The sequence below is a fragment of the Megascapheus bottae genome, chromosome X (assembly GCF_031878675.1).
Source record: "Megascapheus bottae isolate mThoBot1 chromosome X, mThoBot2.hap1, whole genome shotgun sequence".
Taxonomy (NCBI): Eukaryota; Metazoa; Chordata; class Mammalia; order Rodentia; family Geomyidae; genus Megascapheus; species Megascapheus bottae.
In genome coordinates this window covers 105,659,822-105,681,435 of record NC_143547.1, presented here as the reverse complement: position 1 = coordinate 105,681,435, position 21,614 = coordinate 105,659,822, and the positions used below count along the sequence as shown (strand labels likewise).

The 21,614-nt window shown below is 37.5% G+C and overlaps 1 protein-coding gene across 4 annotated transcripts in view; it reads left to right on the top strand.

Annotated features, from left to right (window-relative positions):
• Window positions 1-21,614, top strand: part of F8 (coagulation factor VIII) — an 83,614-nt gene that overhangs the window by 11,265 nt on the left and 50,735 nt on the right. For all 4 annotated transcript variants that reach the window (XM_090325962.1, XM_090325959.1, XM_090325958.1 and 1 more), the window contains 7 exons: window positions 2,349-2,417; window positions 9,365-9,481; window positions 11,499-11,720; window positions 13,901-14,153; window positions 14,990-15,161; window positions 17,029-17,122; window positions 18,368-18,582. In XM_090325962.1, coding sequence (XP_090182088.1) covers window positions 2,349-2,417; window positions 9,365-9,481; window positions 11,499-11,720; window positions 13,901-14,153; window positions 14,990-15,161; window positions 17,029-17,122; window positions 18,368-18,582 — 1,142 coding nt within the window. The remainder of the gene's footprint in view (window positions 1-2,348; window positions 2,418-9,364; window positions 9,482-11,498; window positions 11,721-13,900; window positions 14,154-14,989; window positions 15,162-17,028; window positions 17,123-18,367; window positions 18,583-21,614) is intronic.

The following is a 21,614-nucleotide window of genomic DNA, read 5'->3' as shown; positions in this document are numbered from 1 at the left end:
TATCCATTCTATGTAACTCCTATAAATGCTATGCCAGGCTCAAGAGCAGACAACATCCAGAATTAGGTCACTATTTTCAAAGAACTGCAATTTTTTCTACTTCAAATCTGTGTGCTATCTCTGTAATGTTTCTATTATCCTTTGCCTTTTACAAATATTGAGCCAGTTTCCTTAGAAGTTTCCTGGGGGCAAGCACATCTCATGTGTTTTAGTTTGTTATCTACAAGCCAAAACTATATAAATATCAGAGAAAATTAACCATTTATTTATACTGATAACTTGTTATTCCAGAACTGATCTTCAATTTATTTACCTGTTTTTAATTTATAGCTTAGTAACAGAACCTGAATTCAAGAAGTACACTTACTCTAATTTCACTTTAATCCTGTGGCAACATCAGTTTGCAGGAACTTCTTTTTTTGTTGTTGTCCTAGTTATTGCTCAACAATCCCACGATTTTACTGAATTAAAACAATAATAATACTTCTTTAAATCTATCATAGTTAAAAAACTCTCATAGTTTTATAGATCTCATAGAAATTAGAAGCATCTTGTCTGAGAATATCTTACAAGGTAGTAATCAGTGGCCTGATGTGAAAAGATTCCAATGGTGACTTCATTCACATGTCTAGTATCTGCACTTAACCAATTCAAACACCCAGCTAAGCTCTGTCTATCTTAAACAAAACTATAGGTGCTATAGTATAAGCAGACTTTTGTATATTCTCAATTGAGAGCTTATCTGAAGTTATATTACTATTTCTAATGTCACTTCATGAATCACACACAATATCACTTCCATTAAATTCTTTTAGAACACTAAGCCTAGTATCTTTATTTTTTATCTTGGGGCTTGAACTCTGGGCCTGGGTGCTGTTGTCTCTGAGCTCTTCAGCTCAAGGCTACAGGCCTCCCCCTCAAGCCTCAGTGCCACTTCCTGTTTTCTGGTAGTTAATTGAAGATAAGTCTCATCATCTTTAGTGGCCTGGCTGGCTTTGAACTTGGATCCTTAGATCTCAGCCTCTGGAGTAGCTAAGATTACAAGTGTGAGCCACTGGAACCTGGCTGATTCTAAAATTCGTATGGAAAGTTATTGTTACTAGATTAGCAAAATGTATCTTTACGAAAGAACAGGTCAGACTCACACCAATAAAGACTTCAGAAATAGAGCCACACAAGATCCATACAAAAACAAGTCAAGGGGCCGGGAGTTTGGCCTAGTGGTTAAAGTGCTTGCCTAGCATGCATGAAGACCCGGGTTCGATTCCTCGGTACCACATATAGAAAAAAAGCCAGAAGTGGTGCTGAGGCTCAAGTGGTAGAGCTCTAGCCTTGAGAAAGTCCAAGGACAGTGCTCAGGCCCTGAGCTCAAGCCCAGGACTGGCAAAAAAAAAACAAAAAAAAACAAAAAAAAACAAGTCAATGGAAGAAGTCTAGTCTCTTCAATAAATGGTGAGGTAATAGACATTCATATGCAAAAGTGAACCCAGCTTTCAATTTATTTTTGAGAGTCTCACTATCCAATCCAGGCTGACCTGGGACAAACTATATGTAGCCAGACTACCTCAAACTTGTGATCTTCTTGCCTCTGCCTCCTGAGTGCTGGGATTACACGTGGGCCAGGACACCTGATTTATGTAATTCATTTTAATTGTACACTACAAAAGTAATGACCTGAAACAAAATTTAAATAAGTAAATACCTCCGGAAACACTTGCATAGGAGGCCATGCATCAAAGAAACAATGTTATGAAAAAATTAACAATAGATAGAGGGCTACATGGATTTGGGTTTTTTGTTTGTTTTTGCTTTTTGCTTTTTGTAGTACTGGGAATTGAACCAAGGGTCACACACATACCAAGACAGGGCTCTCTACCTCTTTATCTACATATTCAAGTCTCTTGTTTATAAATTGTTTCTAAAATAGCGTTTCACTGACTTTTCCCAGGCTAGAGGCAACCTTAAAGTCATGAGTATTCTGTCTCCACCTCTAAGTAGCTGGGATCACTGGTGTGTGCCACCATGCCCAGTTTACTTGTTCTTACTCCTACCATCAGCTGATGAAGAAATGTCGCCACCTACTGGCAATATTTCCATGATGTGATTTTTTTTTGGGGGGGGAGTTTGACTTTTTCATTGTAATGTATAGAGAGGTAGTTACAGTTATAGTTGCTAGGTAGTAGTTGCATTACTTCTCACACACTGATACCCATTCTCATGTTTTTGTCCCCAATTCCCTCTCCCCACCCCCCAATCATCTTGTTTTCCCCCCTTCCCTTTCCTATTTCAAATAAATAAATATACGTTGTTTTTTTTTTTTAAACAGAAGACCTTTTCATTTCTTTCAGGGAGTCTGGAGAAAGAAAGAGCACAGACCTTACACCAATTTGTACTACTTTTTGCTGTATTTGATGAAGGTTGGTGAGTTTCAATTAACTTTTTTATTAAAGAATTATTAACATTGATTTTTACATCATATTTCAAATGATGTGTTTAACAAGTATTCAAGAAAGGAATCTCTATATACAATCACTGGCACTTAGATTTTAGAACATAATCAAAATTAGGTTGAGGGTTTGTATGTTATAGATACATATTAATCTATGTAATAAAACATTATGTCTATAGAGTCATAAATTTTTATGTCTATGTAGTTGTGTTTATATTTCCAGTACCATGTCCATAGCACTGGGTATGCAACTTTTAAGTCCTCGCTCTTGTACTGTTTGAATCTAATATCCACATATTAAGGATACCATGAGCCTTTTGTTCCTTTGGTCTTGACTTGTCTCACTCAACATGATTTGCTCTAGATTCATCCACTTCCCTGCAAATGCCATTATTTTATCTTGTCTGTTGGCTATGTAGAATTTCATTGTGTGTGGATACCTGTATCTATTCATCTGCAGTAGGGCATCTGGATTGTTTCCATTGCCTGGCTATCTTGAATAGTGCAGAGATGAACATAGCTGAGCAGGTGTCCTTATCATATCTTGGCTTATGATGTTCAGGGTAGATGCCCAGGAGTGGTATGGTGGGTCAATTAACATTTTGAAATCCTGGGAAAAAAAGAAAATATATTTCTTTAAGGAAATCAAATATATTCCCTTAATCTGGTGCTTGAGAATGTGGGTAGCTTCTGTTCAGAGGTAATTTATAATAGAAAGATCACAAGCTATGTTACTATGATAGTAACAGAAAGGAGATGGGGTGAAAGTGAATTTTTTTGCCAGTCCTGGGCTTAAGCTCAGGGCCTGAGCACTGTCCTTGGACTTTCTCAAGACTAGAGCTCTACCACTTGAGCCTCAGCACCACTTCTGGCTTTTTTCTATGTATGTGGTACCAAGGAATCGAACCCGGGTCTTTATGCATGCTAGGCAAGCACTTTAACGACTAGGCCAAACTCCCGGCCCATGAAAGTGAATTTTAAGGATAAAATGCAACTTAAACTCCACTGGCAAATCTGAAGTAAGAGGATAGAGGAATTGGGTTACAGGCAATGAACACCATTGAGTCTACTTCCTACTACTTTTATTTCATATCTTAGTAAATATGCAACTTTTGGAAAGTTCCTTAATTTTGCTGTGCTGAAGTTTCCTCAAATCCAAAATTGAAATCATAGTATTTTTATTTTTATTATAATGGTGATATACAGAGAGGTTGCAGTTACAGAAGTCAGGTAAAGAGTACATTTCTTTTGGACAGTGTCATCCCTACCCTTGCTCTCTCCCAGCTTTCCCTTCCACCCCCACCTACAAGTTTACTAGTTCATTTTCAACGTAGTGTCTAGTGAGGACCACTGCTGTATTTGTTCACCTTTGTCTCTCCCTTTCTATGCCTCCCCTTGCACTCTCAAAGACAGATAAACTAACACACAAGACATAAGGAAAAGAAAAAAAACAGCAAAAAGAAAAAAATCTCTTGTTTTCATTCTTGGAGTTCATTTCGATATCATTTTGTTTGATCAGATGCACACAGGCATTGTGTCATTGTGTTCCTCTCCTAAAAATGCCCTTCGTTGATCTCACTGTGTATGTTTAGAGTCCTATATAATTTATCATATACAGGGATATTTTTAGGTCTAGCTTCCACATATAAGATAAAACATGTATTGTTTGCTTCTGTGAGCTTGGCTTACCTCACTTAACATGATTTGCCCCTGAAAAATGACATAAGTGTTCTTTCTACTGGCTGTGTAAAATTCCATTATATGTACCCACTTTTTGGATCCACCCATCTATTGTGAGCATCTGGGCTGTTTCTACAACTTGGCTATTGTGAGTGGTGCGGCAATGCTGATGGATGTGCAAGTGTCTATGATGTTTTGGGTTCATATCTTAGAGTGGTATGGCTGGGTTGTAATCTATGTTTAGTTTTTGGAGGAATCTCCACAGTGCTGTCCAGACTATTTGTACTAGTCTGCATTCTCACCCCCAGTGCAGTACAGTTCCTTTTGCTCCACATTCCCACCAACTTTTGTTGTTGTTTGAATTCAGGATACTAGCAAATCTAACTGGTGTGAGATAGAATCTCAGTTGTTTTTATTTTCATTTCCTTTATGGTCAGGAATAATGAGCATATCCTCATATGTTTCTTTGCCATTCTACCTCTTCTGAGAAATCCCTCCTTAGTTCCTTTGCCCATTTAGTGATTGGTTTATTAGCTTTGGAAAGGGTTAGGTTCTTGAAATCCTTGTACATATTGGATATTGGCATTTGTCTGATATATTGCTGGGTAAAGATCTCCCAATCTCTCAGCTGTCTTTCTAGTTTAGCAACGGGTCCTTTGCTGTGCAGAAATGTTTTATTTTGATGCAATCCCAAGGTCAACTTTCTTTCCTAGCTCCTATGCTGCTGAGATTCTTTTTATTTTAAGTTTCTGTCTAGGCCTATCAGTTCCAATGTTTCTCTTATATCATCCTTCAGTGTTTCAGGGCTGACACTGAGGTCTTTGATCTACTTACAGTTGAATTGACATTAGTGCATGGTGACAAACAGGAATCTACTTTTATTTCTCTACATATACATATCCAGTTTTCCCAACACCAATTATTGAAAAGGCTATCTTATTTTCCCACTGTATGTCTTTGACTCCCTTACCAAATACCACATAACCATAAGTGCATGGTTTTATTTCTAGGTCTCCTAGTCTATTCCATTGACCCATTTTTATGCCAATACAAAGCTGTTTTTGTTATTATGGCTCTGTAGTAGGGCTTGAACTCTGGGATTGTTTTTTTTTGCCAGTTGTGGAGCTTGAACTCAGGGCCTGAGCAATGTCTTTGGGCTTTTCTCAAGGCTAGAGCTCTACCACCTAACCCACAGCACCATTTCTGGATTTTTCTATATATATGGTACTGAGGAATTGAACCCAGGTCTTCCTGCATGTTAGGCAAGCACTCTACTACTAGGCCAAACTCCCAGTACCCAGCATTACTTTTTTGCCTAGAATTGCTTTGGCTATTCTAGATATTTTGTTGTTCCATATAAATTTGTAGTAGAGAATTTCAATGGGATTTGAATGGGATTGCATTGAATTCGTAGGTCATTGTGGGCATTGTGGCCATTTTGCAATATTAATTTCACCTATCCATGAACATAGTAGGTCTTTCCATTTCCTGATGTCATGCTAGATTTTTTTTCTTCAAATTTTTATAATTTTCACTATACAGATCTTTGTTTCTTTGTTTAGGCTAATTCCTGGATTTTTTTTAAAGTTATTGCAAATGGAGTTCTTTTCCTGATTTCTTAATCTGATTGTGCATTGTCGATGTACAGAAAGGCTACTGATTTTTGTGGGTTAATTTTATACCCTGCTACTTTGTCAAAGTTATTGATGAGGTCTTGGAGCTTGGGGATGGAACCTTTTGGGTCTTTAGGTATACGATCCTGTTATCTGAAAATAGGGACAGTTTGACTTTGTCTTTCCCTATGTAAATTCCTTTTATGTCTTTTTCTTACCTTACTGCTCTAAGAATTCCAGAACTGCATTGAAGAGGAGTGGAGAATGGGCATCGTTGCCTTGTTCCTAATTTTAGGGAAAATGATTTTAATTTTTCACCATTTAATATGATGCTGCCTGTTGGTCTGTCATATGTGGCCTTTATTACTTTTAATTATATTCCTTCTATTCCTAGCTTCTTCAAAGCTACTAACATGAATGCACATTGTAGTTTGTTGGAGGCTTATTCTGCATGTAGTGAGATGATCAGCTGGCTTTTGACCATGGCTGCGTTAGTTTTATATATTACATTTATTGATTTACTTATGTAAAACCAGCTTTGCATCTCCGGGATGAAAATCTATCTTTTTCATTACTTGCAAAATTCTGTTGCCTAGTATTTTATTGAAGATATTTACATCTGTGTTCATCAAAGAAATTGGTTTATAGTTTTCTTTTTTTCATCTGATCCCTACCTAGTTTTGGGATGAGAGTGATACTGGCTTCATAAAAATGAGTTTGGCAAGAGGTGAAAGGAAGCTGCATGCCTTTGCTAAGTAACCCCAGCTACTCAGGAGTCTGTGAGACTCTGGTCTCCAGTGAACCCCCAAAAAGGCAGAGGTAGAGCTCTGGAGTCAACTCAGGTCCACAGGGGTGCTTCCCACCTGGACCATCCCAGCAAAGGTGCCAGCCGCAGAGCAAGTCCCCAGCACACGTCTGTGTCACCAAGAGGCGAAAGGAAGCTGCGCACCTTTGCTAAGTAACCCCAGCTACTCAGGAGTTTGTGAGACTCTGGTCTCCCGTGAACCCCCAAAAAGGCAGAGGTGGAGCTGCTGCTCAAGTGGTAGCTCCTCAGGCTATGAGTTCAGACCTCAGTAGCAATACCTGTTTCTATTTTATTCTATTTATTCTTTTACAGCCCTACATGTGCTGCCAGCCTTTCTGTTTCTTGATAGTCAACCTTACGTACACTGTGATTTTCCAAGTTGCTTCCAAGCATCATGTCATTTGACACAGTTAAGATGAACATGTGAAGTTAGAATGTGTTGGTAATTTTCTTGTGGAAAAATAGTAACCATGGCTCATGAAGAAGGTAGAGAAAGAAGCTAATTTTAAAGCAAATACCAAGTTTATTTCACCTCAGCCCAAATTCATCCTCGTTTTGAATGAGGCCTCTGAGGTCATATGTCAGGTTGGCAAGGGCAGACCCAGGGGAAGGGCTTGGGTTCTCTTTCTGCCTCAGTGGCAACTGTACCAGTTACTTTGTATCTTTATGCAGTTGCCATGCAGAAGGAACGACCTTGGTGGTGACTCTAGTATGCCTGGCGTTTCACAGTGTGAAAATGAAGCGCTAGGATTTTTACTGTACATTCTTCCATGTGGCTCCCCTTCGGCACATGGAAGTTGTTTGTGTTGGTTAGTAAAGTAGTTCCTTATTTTTTGAAAAAAAAAATAAGTTTGGAATTGACCGTTGTTTTTCCATTTCATGGAAAAGTTTGAGGAGTACCATTGTTGATTCAACTTTAAAAGTCTTACAGAATTCAGCTCTCAATACATTAGGGCCTGGACTTTTACTTGTTGGAAGGCTGCTGATTACTTCCTCAATATCGTTGCAGGTTGTACGCCTATTTAGGTGGTTTATACCTTCTTGATTCAGTTTAGTCAGCTTGTTTGTCTCTTGGAATTTATCCATTTCTAACAGATTTCCATCTTATTTGGGTATAGTTGTTTCTCTTTTTTTTTGCCAGTCCTGGGCTTGGGCTCAGAGCCTGAGCACTGTCCTTGGACTTTCTCAAGGCTAGAGCTCTACCACTTGAGCCTCAGCACCACTTCCGGCTTTTTTCTATGTATGTGGTACCAAGGAATCGAACCTGGGCCTTTGTGCACGCTAGGCAAGCACTCTACCACTAGGCTAAACTCCCGGTTGTAAGTATAGGGTTTTTTTCTGGCATAAAGGTTTATTGAGGGAGGGGAACAAACTGAGTGCCTGCACAAGATGGAGGCATGCAGAGACAGAGGGGGAGGAGAAAGAAAAAAAGAGGAAAAGAGCTAAGTGTAGATTTTTGGAAGTAGTCCTTCATAATCTTTTGGATTTCTTACATGTTTGTTGTAATATTTCCTTTGACATCTCTGATTGTGGATTTGAGTCTTTTCTTCAACAATTTAATCAGTGCTCCATTGATTTTTTTTTGCAAAGAACCAGCTTTTTGTTTCATTGGTTTTATTATAGTTTTTTTAAATTCTCTATTTCATTGATTTCTGCCCTAATATTTACAGTCTCTGTCTAGTTAGTAGCTTGGGATTTAGTTTGTTTCTTTTTTTTAGCACCTTTAGTTGCATCATTAGGGTATTTACTTGCACTGTTCCTGTTTTCTTTATGTGTGCACTTAGTGCTATAAACTTTCAACACTGCTTTTTCAGTATCCCCAGAGGTTCCCGTATGATGTTTTCATTTTCATTTAATTGTAAGAAACTTCCAATTGAAATAATAGTATTTTTTCCAGAGGATTGTTGTTACTGTCGAGTGGTTTCACTTTATGTAATTCAGAACAATGCGAGGCACAGAGTAGAACACCAATAGTATTAGTACTTCTGCCAACTCCTCCTATTGAAATCATTACATGATAAAAATAACATCACAAACTTCTCTTACTCTTATCAATTTACTGATGCCTTTCCAACTTAAATTTAATTTAGTGATGTCTTTCCAACTTAAATTCTTATTATCTTTCTCCTAACTTGTTTCTCATATTTTTTCATTACACTCCATTTTTCCTAAATCAGCTAGAGTAAATTCCAGTGCTTTAGTTCTTAATAATTTTTTTCTTCAGTCCTGGGACTAGAACTCAGGGCCTGAGCACTGTCCTTGGGCTTTCTCAAGGCTAGAGCTCTTCCATTTGAGCCACAGCACCACTTGCGGCTTTTTTATGTATGTGTACCGACGGTCTTTGTGTATGATAGGCAAGCAGTCTACCAATAGGCCACACTCCCAGGCCAAGCTCGTTTTAATTTTAAAGAGGAGGGTGGAGGCTTTCAGGTTCCTGGGCTTTTGTTACTGTAAACTTAGATGAGGCAATTATGACATGGACAAGGAGTGACAACCAGTTAAAATCAATCACCTAATAAGTGGAATAGAATCCTTGTGAGCTAAAAATAGCCAATAGTCTCCTCTTAGTTATCATTTTTCATTTTTCCTACCCACTGTTATGGATAAGCCTGGGAGATAATCAACTTAGCAAGAAATGTCTGCCATTACTAATTGACTTCTCTCTCTTACCTTGAGTCTTTACCTTTTTTGCTGGGACAACATGCTTATGATGTAAAATAGTCTTTCTTCCAAAGATGGAAGGGAAGGAAAGATAAAAGGAGATTCATTCAAGAGATAGAACTTAGCTGACTCTGTCTTTGCTTTCTCTCTCTTCAGGGAAGAGCTGGTACTCAGAACCAAGGGGCGCCTTGATCCAGGATACAGATTCTGCACCTTCTAGGTCCTGGCCTAAAATACATACAATCAATGGTTATGTAAACAGGTCTCTGCCAGGTATGTGTACATCTGATCAACAAATCTCAGGGTTTTCTGAATTCAATAACAATGCCATTTTCTCTAGTTTTCAGATAGCTCTGCAGCCCAATTGAAAGCCCATTGAATTCTAGCCTCTGGTACTCTTAAATAATAGTGGCCAATTTCTTTTACTATCATTTAAAAATGTACTGAGAGCTTACAACCAAATGTCTGTTTATGCTTAAACAAGAGTGGAAAATTAAGGATAAAGTAATATTTAAGGAGAGGCTGAAGTATAAAAGGTATATACAAAGATAAATAAAATAATTTCAGAGAAGAAAGAAATGATTATCAGAATAGGACTTGCCAGAAGCTCTATCTAACTAATATTTTTTTACAATAATTCAATATATTTCATCAATAAAATACCAGCAGAAATCTATAAAAAAAGAAACAACCAGAAAAAAAAAAACATGCTCATAAAATTAGTAACATGATGGTCACAATACAAACTCCAACAGAAAGTAGGAAATCTCCCATAAAGTAAAGCAAACATCAAGAAGTAATAATGTAGCCGCTGCCTGATAAGTGTAACTGTAACACCTCTATACTTTACCCCAACAATAAAATACAATAAAAAAGACCATTTCAATAGGGTCAAGATGGTTCTAAAAATAAATAAATGAGGGACAAAGTAAGAAAAGTAAAGCAAACTTTTTTAAAAAGCAGATTGAGACTATATTCTAAAATAGACTTGAAAATCAAAAAGTCGAAATAGAATGTTAAATACACATATGCATCTTGCTATTAAAATTGCCAACCAGCTGTGTGCAGTGGCTCATGCTCTAAATTCAAGCCCCAGGACTGACCCAAAAGAAAAATAGAGTCCAACATAGAATTATCATTGTGGCATTTAAAAACACAAAGAAAATATTTTAGCTTCTTCTTGAAGAAAGATATCATATAGGAAGAATAATTCATCTCCAATGAACCATCAGAAAACCAGAAGTGACACTGTGGCTCAAAGTGGTAGAGTGCTAGCTTTGAGCAAAAAAGCTCGGAGACAGCATCCAAACCCTGAGTTCAAGCCCTACAACTGAATACACACACACACACACACACACACACACACACACACACACACACACACACACACACACACAAAAACACACAGCCTAAAGCTTAAATTGAGAAAGCATTTGGGAGATTAAACAATCCAAAAGAAGAGCGAAACCTGGAAGGATATTTTCTTTTTAAGTCTTTTCTGAGATTGAAAAATCAGCAAAAAAAAAGAAAGATGAAGGGATATTTTCTTGTTAAGCCTTTTCGCATTTTAGTTACTCCAAAATCGATGTACATAATTTCATAATTAAGAAAACATTTGGGTTCCTCCTCTCATATAGTTTATAGCATAATGGAGAAACATATAATAAACTATCATAATAAAAATGCAAAATTACAAATCAAGAATTACTCTGTAGAGAAATCACATAATTAAATGTAAGATATAATAAAGGAGTCTGGCTTAGACTAGATGTCACTTGAATTAAACTTTGAAACAAGATCAGGAATATGGGTTTTATGAGGTATCCAGGTGGAAATTTGAGAAGGTTCTTGGTTTTATGAGTCTGGAATTCTAGGAGAGTTCGGGAGTGAGGATAAAAGAAAAAGCAAAAACAGAGAGAGCCAGGCACTATGGCTCACACCTGTAATCCTAGCTGTCAGGAGGCTGAGATCTGAGGATCACGGTTCAAAGCCAGCCTGGGCATGAAAGTCCATGATATTCAACTCCTATTAAACACCAGAAAACCAAAGGGGTAGGGCGGTAGCCTTGAGCTGAAGAGCCCCCTGAAACTGGATTTAGAAGCATAGTGGTTATTGGGTGACGTTGGCAAAATCTGTTGGTTGAACAGTAACCTGATTTCAATGGTGAATTCATTTGTAAGTCAAGGTAAAAATAAAATTCGTAAGGTTAATTTGTTCACGCTATCCTAGCAAGTATTTCTACTTCAAATGTTCTTCTTGTTAGCATAGCTCTTGTACTTATATCTTACAGGTCTGATTGGATGCCACAGGAAAATGGTCTACTGGCATGTTATTGGAATGGGAACTACCCCTGAAGTACACTCAATATTTCTAGAAGGTCACACATTTCTTGTGAGGAACCATCGTCAGGCTTCTTTGGAGATATCACCAATAACTTTCCTTACTGCTCAGACATTCTTGATGGACCTTGGACAGTTTCTACTGTTCTGCCAAATCCCTTCCCACCAACATGGTACTATCATTTTTTGAAAATGAATTTTATGAATATACAATTCTATTTTAATGGAATTTACTGGGCAGTGTATTGTTATATATGAATTGCAAAGGATGCCATTATAAAGCTTATGTTACCCCTCAACTGAGCTACCTTAGTGGCTAGTATTCAGAGTAAAGATTTGTACCTTGAGTGTAAGACATTATTAGTAGTACTGGTGGATTTTTAGTTAAATGCCTATAAGATAAGTAATGTGGGGATGAGTAGGATGGGAAACTCGGGAAAGACAATGTGTCATTGGATTCTCAGCCTGATCCCATTAACAAGGCTCCAATAATGTGGAGGTACCTCATGAAAATTTCTAGGACTATTTGATGGAGAATTTGTCAAAGGTCAAAGATCCTGCATATGTAAGCAAGTTGGGACAATGAGACCTACAGTTTCAAATTATTATCAAAAGTACAATACCAGGGTGCTGTTATTTAACAAAGTCTTGCTACATCACATGTAGCAAAAGATTCGCATGACAGAAGGGAAAAAGAAAAGAAGAGAGAGGAGGAGAGCATTCTCTTCCTGCGGTAACAAACCCTTGCTTAAGATAACAGTATCAATTCATTGGAGCCTAAATATTTCTTAAATATCCTTCTCTTTAAGTTCCTTGGTGGGCTAGGCCTGAGATTTGAAGCTGGGCACCAATGACTTATGCCTGTCATCCTAGCTACTCAGGAGGCCAAGAACTGGAGGCACAAAAGTCTGAGAGACTCCATCTTCAAAATAACCAGCAAGAAGCCGGGCCAGAAGCATGGCTCGTGTTAGAACACAAACTGAGCAAGTACAAGGCCCTGAGTTCAAACCCTGATAATGGAAGGGATTTGATCTTGCCATGTATCCACCAAAATATTTCCTCAAAGTCTTCTACAGTAATTGAAATTAGAAATATCTAGGTCTGGGGCATGATTCAAATGGTAGACCATCTCCCAAACCATCTTGAAACTGTGAGTTCAAACCATAGTACCACAAAGAAGAATATAAGATATCTTTCACATTTGTTACACATTATTTATGAAATTTTTAGAACACATTAGGAAAGAAACACTATCATCATGGATGGCTAACAGGAAGTTGTTATAGAAACAAAATCCCATAGGCACATAAACCATTTACTTGTATGCAGATTGAGTACTGTTCAGTTTGAGCCTGACCAATTCAAGAGGAGTATATGTCTTACTTAATCTTTTTTTGTGGTGGGTCATGGGGCTTGAACTTGGCCTGAGCACTAACCCTGATCTCTTCAGCTCAAGGCTAGCGCCCTGCTCCTGGGCCTGGGTATTGTCACTCAGTTCTTCAGCTGAAGTCTACCGCCCTACCCTTGAGCTAAGCCCCACTTCCCATTTTCTAGAGGTTAATTGGAGATAAGAGTCTCAGGTCCTTTTGTGCCTTAGCTGAGTTTGAACCTTGATCCTCAGATCTCAGCCTCCGGCTTATTGAATCTTCTTTATAACCTCTTTTCACTAATTTTCCTCTTTACTTTTTATTGAAATATTTTGTGAAATTAGACTTTACATAAAACCCTTCATTTTTTTCATCCAAACAGATGGGAAATTGGTCTGGCTTTCAAAGGCTGAAAATAATGTATTTTAAGTCTTCTTATTTTACATTATCAGCATTTAACATTAAAAGTCAGACCAACTCCCCATCCCATCAGTTATGTAATTATTTCTTATTTTCTGTATCATGTAACACAAACCGATGATTTAGTAATAGCTTATCAGGAAAAAAATAAGGTTTCTGAAGACTCAGCTTTTAAAATTTGATAGACTTGAGCTAGCAGTTTGGTTTAGTGGCAGAGTGCTTGCCTAGCATACACAAAGACCCAGGTTCGATTCCTTGGTACGACATGTATAGAAAAAGACAGAAGTGGTGCTGTGGCTTAAGTGGTATAGCTCTAGCCTTGAAAAAGCTCAAAGACAGTACCCAGGCCCTGACCCAAGCCCCAGGACTGACAAAAAAAGAAAGTATAAAATGAGAAATAATCCATCCAGGAATAAATCCATATAGAAAAAATGGCTAAAAGGGTATTGCTATAGAAGGAGCGAGTGCTTTGGAGACAGTGTTGAAAACCTAAAATCAGAGAGGTCACAATATTTAAACCAAGAAAGTATTGTAGGATTCTGATACTCTGGTCGATCTGACTCCAGATGGCATGGAAGCATATATCCAAGTAGAGAGCTGCCCAGAGAAACCCCAACTACAGAAGAAAAATAACAAAGAGGAAGATTATGATGAGGATCTTGATTCTGAGATGGATGTATTCAGATTTGATGATGACAACGCCCCCTTTATCCAAATTCGTTCGGCTGCCAAGAAGCATCCTAAAACGTGGATTCATTATATTGCTGCTGAGGAGGTGGAGTGGGACTACGCTCCGTCAGTCCCCAGCCCTGATGATGGGTAAACAGACACCTTGTCACTGGTGGCACTAGTATTCCCCATCCTCAAAAGGAACCAGCAAGTCTCTGAGCTGCATTAAACGTTTACTACCTGTATACAATCCAATGGCAAAGATATTGTAATAGTCAATGTTTCAGCGCTGTAACAAAAATCGAAGCTAAGTAACTGATAAAGAAGGGAAGGTTTATTTTGTTTGGATTCATAGTTGTTTTGCCACATTGGCAACACAGTGCATCAAGTTGCCAGTGCATGCTGGGAAAAGAGCCCTATTCTTTTCAAAGCAGTCTCGAAGCAAGAGGGAGAAAAGGTGCATGAGATTTCAATATCCCTTCCAAAAGCATTCCCCCCAGGGACTAACTTCCTCCCTCTAGACTCCAACTCCCAACGATTTCCCCACCTCCTAATAGTGCCATAGCTGCACGCAAAGCCTTTAACACACTGGCCCTTTGGAGCATTCTAATTTAAACTAAGGCAGTTATTAACATTTTTGAGAACTACCATAGTCTAAGCAGCAGAGATATTTGGATTTTCCTCAATCTTTGCCTTGACTCAATCATTTGTTATTTTAGAGTTTGATTTTTCTTATTTAAAAATTTCTAGCTGGGGCTGGGAGCATGGCCTAGTGGTACAGTGCTTGCCTACTGTGCATGAAGACCTGGTTTCAATTCCTCAATACTACATACATAGAAAAGAATAGCTGGAAATGGTGTTGTGGCTCAAGTAGTAGAGCTCTAGCCTTAAGAAAGCCCAAAGGCAGTGCTTAGGCCCTGAGTTCAAGCCCCTAGACTCACAAAATTTTGCTACCTAACCTCTATTTTTGTTTCTCTTTCCTACAGAAGTTATAAAAGTCAATATTTGATCAATGGTCCTCGTCAGATTGGTAGAAAGTATAAAAAAGTCAGATTTATGGCATACAAAGATGAAACCTTTAAGACTCGTGAAACTATTCAATATGAATCAGGAATTTTGGGACCTTTACTTTATGGAGAAGTTGGAGACACGCTCTTGGTAAGTTAAGGAAATGATTTGAGATCAGGTCAGAAGATACTCTGGAGAGTTTTGAACTTCTGCAATACTTCATAATTCAGTCTTGTCTTCAGTGGACAATGATTTACAAATTACAAATGTTACACAAATAAGTGCTGATTATATATTTTAAGTGAACATGTAGAATAAATATTTAATGTTACCCATAAAACTATCAACTCTTTTGAATTACTCACTGTTATAATGATACACATCCACCTAGAACTTTTTTCATTCTATGTTGTAGGAACTAATACATTATGGTTTATGAACCAGATTTAGTTTAGAGCTGCCTTTGGACAGTCTATAAACTTAGAAAAATGTTTTTACACCTTGCAAATGTTGCAAATAGAAGAAGCAGGGGAGAGGATAGGTGAATACATGACAAACCCTAGAGCATTTACTATTAAGCCTATTCTAGAAAATCTTGACTGACTCATGATCTGGGGTATAGTTAAGCTGCAAGTGGTTTAAATGAATAAGGGCTTATTTTCTTCATAAGAAATATGCAGATGGTTGATTTCATGGATTCACCTGCACAAAAGTGTCATGAGAGATACTGGTTATTGTGTATGGAGTTTTGTTAAATTATGCCAAATTGACTAACTGATTTATGATTCCCACCAAAAATATATGATAGCCTCTTTCCCCACACCTTGTCAATAATGGATAGCATAGGCCTTCAAAAAATTTTCCAATTTGATAAGTGATAATATGATATGTACATATTATTTTCATTTGTAGTTTCCTATTCAGTAGTGTGTAGCACGCATGTGCGTGTGTGCGTGCATGTGCGCGCGCGTGTGTGCGTGTGTGCGTGTGCGTGTGTGTGTGTGTGTGTGTGTGTGTGTGTGTGTATACCAGTCCTGGGATTTGAACTCAAGCCTGGGTGTTGACCCTGAGTATCTTTTTTTTTTTTTTGCCAGTCCCGGGCTTGAGCTCAGGGCCTGAGCACTGTCCTTGGACTTTCTCAAGGCTAGAGCTCTACCACTTGAGCCTCAGCACCATTTCTGGCTTTTTTCTATGTATGTGGTACTGAGGAATCGAACCCGGGTCTTCGTGCATGCTAGGCAAGCACTCTACCAGTAGGCCAAACTCCCGGCCCCAGACCCTGAGTTTCTTTTTCCCAAGGCTGATGCTCTACCACTTGAGTCACAGATCTGCTTCTGGCTTTTTGGTGGTTTACTGGAAATAAGAATCTTATGGACTTCCTGCTAGGGCTTGCTTCAAACTGTGATCCTTAGCTCTCAGCCTCTTGAGTAGCTAGGATTACACTCATGAGCCACTGGTACCTGACTTCTATCTTCTCTTTTAAATGTGAAGTTTATAATCTCTTTTTGAGAGTAATGCAGCCTCAGAATACAAGATGTTTCTGGTGAATTAATTCTTTAATCAAATAAGAGACAACCAAGCCCATTGTCTCCACATTTGGGTAATACCAAAGACACCCTAAAACTCAGTGTTGCCATGTGTGTGATAACATGGAGCAAGAACTTAGTAAAATAACTATTATGATAACCAGGTGACCACTTATCTATGAAACATTTAAACTGAATTCTCTAGAATGCATAAGTACACCAGGTAAGGCCTTCTATTTTGAGGTTCCACGTCTGGTGTTTTAGGTAGTTTAAGTTTCTTCCACTATTTCTCCCTGATTTGCTCCACTTGATTAAATCTTTAAATAAACTAACAAAAACTCAAGTAACTCTGGGAATTTCATGTAAAGTATAAACATTTGAACTTTATCTAATAATATAGATACATCTAGCTTTTGATTTTCTAGAATTAGATCACATTTTCTTCTTTAGTCTTCTTAGGACCTGATCTTTTATCACATTAATACTTTTAGATCATATTTAAGAATCAAGCAAGCCGACCATATAACATCTACCCTCATGGAATCACTGATGTCAGCCCTCTGCACACAGGACGATTGCCAAAAGGTAAATAATAACTCAAATTTTTAGGTAATACATGCCTGTACTTATCCATAGGTCATAGCATTAATAACAACTGAAATTCCACTGGTCTTTCCTGAGCTGTTGTCATAGAACCTGAAGCTCTAATCTAAAGTTATACTAAATAAATTCTAGACATCCTTAGGTAGTATCTCACATAAGTTAATGAATTCAGATTGTATTTCTGTATTGCTGCCTGGTGATGAGCAAATGTTGCCTAGTATTATTTGTCTCAATCTTTGTTTTTGCCAGTCCTGGTGCTTGAACTCAGGACCTGGGCATTATCCCTGACCCTCTTTATGCTCAAGGATAGTGCTCTAACCCTTGAGCCACAGCACCATCTGGATTTTTCTGGGATTATTTCTTGGACATAAGTGTCTCATGGACTTTCCTGATTAGGCCGGCTTCAAACCAAAATCTTCAGAGCTCAGACTCCTGAGTAGCTAAGATTAATTGATGCCATTTAAGTTTTCATTTATTAAGAAATTTTACATATACACACAGATTTGGAGAATTTTTTAAATAAAAACATGATTGGCAAGAGAAAAAGACACACTAAGCCAGGCACAGTGGCTCACGCCTGTAATCCTAGCTACAAAGGAGGCTAAGATCTGAGGATCAAGGTTCAAAGCCAGCCAGGGCACAAAATGGCCTGAGACTCTGATTTTCAATTAACCTCTAGAAAATGGGAAGTGGGGCTTGGCTCAAGGGTAGAGTGGTAGCCTTGAGCTGAAGAGCTCAGGGACAACGCCCAAGCCAAGTTCAAGCCCCATGACTCACACAAACAAAAGACATACTAAATTTGACTTGTTTATTTAAGCAAAGAAACTCATTAATTGGGTAAAAGTGGGGATCATGTAAGATTCAGAATGCTTAACCTCACCATATATTCAGGCTGTTCATAGCTAGGAAACACAAAATGTCCCATAGAAATGATGTAATTGGACACAGTTGGAAGTTACCTTATATCATCCTGCTTTGACAGCTTTTGGCCTCTAATGAACTGGGGTTCAGACGCAACAGTTTCCTGAGGTTCAGCTCCTTGCTACAAGTGTATATTTCTGGGTTGTTACAAACTGTTTGCTGATTGAATTAGGCTACAATTCTCCAAGTACAAAAGTGTCTTTAAAGTAATCTTAAAATATGTAAAGCACTAAATTTAGGACATATTTACCAATACATGGTTTATAATACTCTAACTGAGCTATTTCTGTGTTTGGGTGTGAACAGGTGTAAAACACTTGAAGGATTTTCCAATTTTGCCAGGAGAAATATTTAAGTATAAGTGGAAAGTGACTGTAGATGATGGGCCAACTAAATCAGACCCTCGATGCCTGACCAGATACTATTCTAGTTTCATTAACCTGGAAAGAGATTTAGCTTCAGGACTCATTGGCCCTCTCCTTATCTGTTACAAAGAATCTGTAGATCAAACAGGAAATCAGGTGAGTTCTTCCCTTTCTTTATTGTTATATTTATTATTTCTTTATTGTTGAGTGTGATAATTCCTTCCTCTTATTTTCAGTCTCATATTCTTTCTTGTTCATGTTCTAATCTACCAGTAAAGCTTTCTACTTTCATTTTCTATTAGATTAAGCTTTTCGTTTCCATTTCCTTCCCCCTCCCCACATGCTGAATCTTAATTTCTCTACTAAATTCTCATACATACTGCAGAATTTCTTGTCCTGGTCTTGAATTGACTTCTGTAATTCATTTATCTATTTGTGTGAGTCCTCTCTGAGAGCATTGGTCATTTCTCTGAAGTCAATTTTTGAGTTCTTCATCTGTCATTTTAACCATCTTAGTATCTTTGAATTAAGTTGTTGATCTATTATGAGAATCTGATGTAGTCACATTGTCTTGCTTTTGCATATTATTTCTGCTATCTCTTGAAAGTTGTACATTGTGTTAGGTTGGGCACATTTTTCTCTATCATCCAAGAGAGAATGGGAAAGAATAGTGAAAGAAGAAATTAAACTATCCTTATTCACAGATGACATGATTTTATACCTTAACAAACCAATAAATTCCACTTCCAAACTCTTAGAACTAATAAACCACTTTGGCAAAGTGGCAGGATACAAAATCAAGCTTCAAAGGTCAGTAGCCTTTCTGTATGCCAACAATACACAAACAGAAGGAGAAATCAAGAAAATGGTCCCATTTGCAATAGCCCCAAATATTTAGAAATTAACCTAACTAGGGATGTAAAGGAATTAGTTAATGAAAACTATAAAAATCTAAAGAAAGAGATTAACAAGGATATTAGGAAATTGAAAGACTTGCCTTCTCATGGATATGGAGAATCAACATTGTGAAAATGGTCATACTGCCAAAACTGATAAACAATTTCAATGAAATCCCCATCCAAATTCCAAGGATATTCTTTACCAAAACAGAGGAAATAATCCAAAAATTCATATGAAACAACAAAAGACCTAGAATAGCCAAAGCAATTCTATGCAAAAAAGCAATGCAGGTGGCATTACAATACCAAACTTTAAACTCTACTATATAGCCATAATAACAAAACAGCATGGAATTGGCACAGAAATAGACCAGAAGATCAATGGAAAGGAATAGAAGATCCAGAAATAAAACCACATACTTATAGCCCACTTATATTGACAAAGGAGCTAGACATATACAGTGGAATAAGCAAAGCCTCTTCAATTATTGGTGCTGGGAAGATTGGGTGGCCACATATAGAAAACAAAAAGTTGAACCCAGCCTATTTCCATGCAAGAACATTAACTCAAAATGGATCAAACACCTCAGTATCAGACCTGAAACTGAAACTGCTCCACAACAGAGTAGGAGAAACATTGGAACTCATAGGCACAGGCAGGAATTTCCTTAACAGAGTCCCAGGGTAACAACAGATTAGAGAGAGACTTGACAAATGGGACTACCTAAAAATAAAAAAAAAATTCTGCACAGCTAAAGATATAGCTACTAAAACAGAAAGACAGCCAATCAACTGGAAAATATATTTATCAACAATACATCAGACAAAGGCTTAATATCCAATATCTACAGGAAACTTAAGAAACTAATTCCCCCTAAATCCAACAAACCAATCACTAAATGGGCAAGGGGACTAAAGAGAGACTTATCAGAGGAAGAGGTAAAAATGGCAAAGAAACATAGGAGAAAATGCCCATCATCCATGGTCAGAAAGGAAATGCAAATAAAAACAACCCTGAGATATCACCTTACACCAATCAGAATGGCCAATATTCTGAATTCAGACAGCAACAACTGCTGGTGGGGATGTGGAGAAAGAGGAACCCTACTGCACTGCTGGTGGGAATGTAAACTAGCACAACCTCTCTGGGAGGCAGTTTGGAGGCTCCTCAAAAACCTAAATATAAGGGCTGGGAGTTGGGCCAAATGGTAGAGTGCTTGCCTAGCATGCACAAAAACCTGGGTTCGATTCCTTGGGACCATATACAAAGAAAAAAGCCAGAAGTGGTGCTGTGGCTCAAGCAGTAGAGCTCTAGCCTTGAGAAAGCCCAAGGACAGTGCTCAGGCGCTGAGTTCAAGGCCCAGGACTGGCAAAAAAATGTGGTACATAAATACAAGGGAATTCTACATAGACAACAGACGAGATAAAATAATGGCTTTCACTGGGAAGTAGATGGAACTGTAGCAAATCATGTTGAGTGAGAGAAGCCAAGACCAAAGGACCAAAAGGCACATAGTCTCCTTGATATGTGGATATTAGTTGTAAACAATATAAAAGTGATGACTCAATACTCAGGTACTCCAGGTCACTGACATGAATTTGGAGATATAAATATATCTATATAGACATATAGGTCTATGATAGGATATAATTTCTGTAGACATATATTGATATATTATATAGCTCGATATGTATCTATGACATACAAAGACTCAGCTTAATTTTAATTATGTTCTTAAATTTATGTGCCAATGATTGCATATAGAGATTTTTTTCTTGAAGACTTGTTTGTAAACATGACATTTGAAATATGATGTAAATACTCTGTTAATAGATTTAGTAGAAGCCTTGAGCTGAAGCTCTCTAAGACAGCACCTAGGCCCAGAGTTCAAGCCCCACAATTGATCGCAAAAAGAAAAAAAAAAGGTTCAATATAAAAAATACTATAGTATACTATAGTATATATATATATGATATATAAAGTGTGTATTATATAGTATCTATAGTATACATGGCACACTCTGCTATATATACTACTACTGTATATTGTATATATATCATTTATAATTTATATTAGATAATAGTATATAATATATAATATAGTATAAAATAATACAGTATGTATACTGTAAGTATAATATAGTAGATAATTAATATATAATTATATATAAATGTAACTATACAAGATATAATTATATAATTCTAATTCATAATAAAATTGTACATGTAATTAAATGTAAATATATCTATACAAACATATAAATGAATATAAATATAAGATGTTTGCAT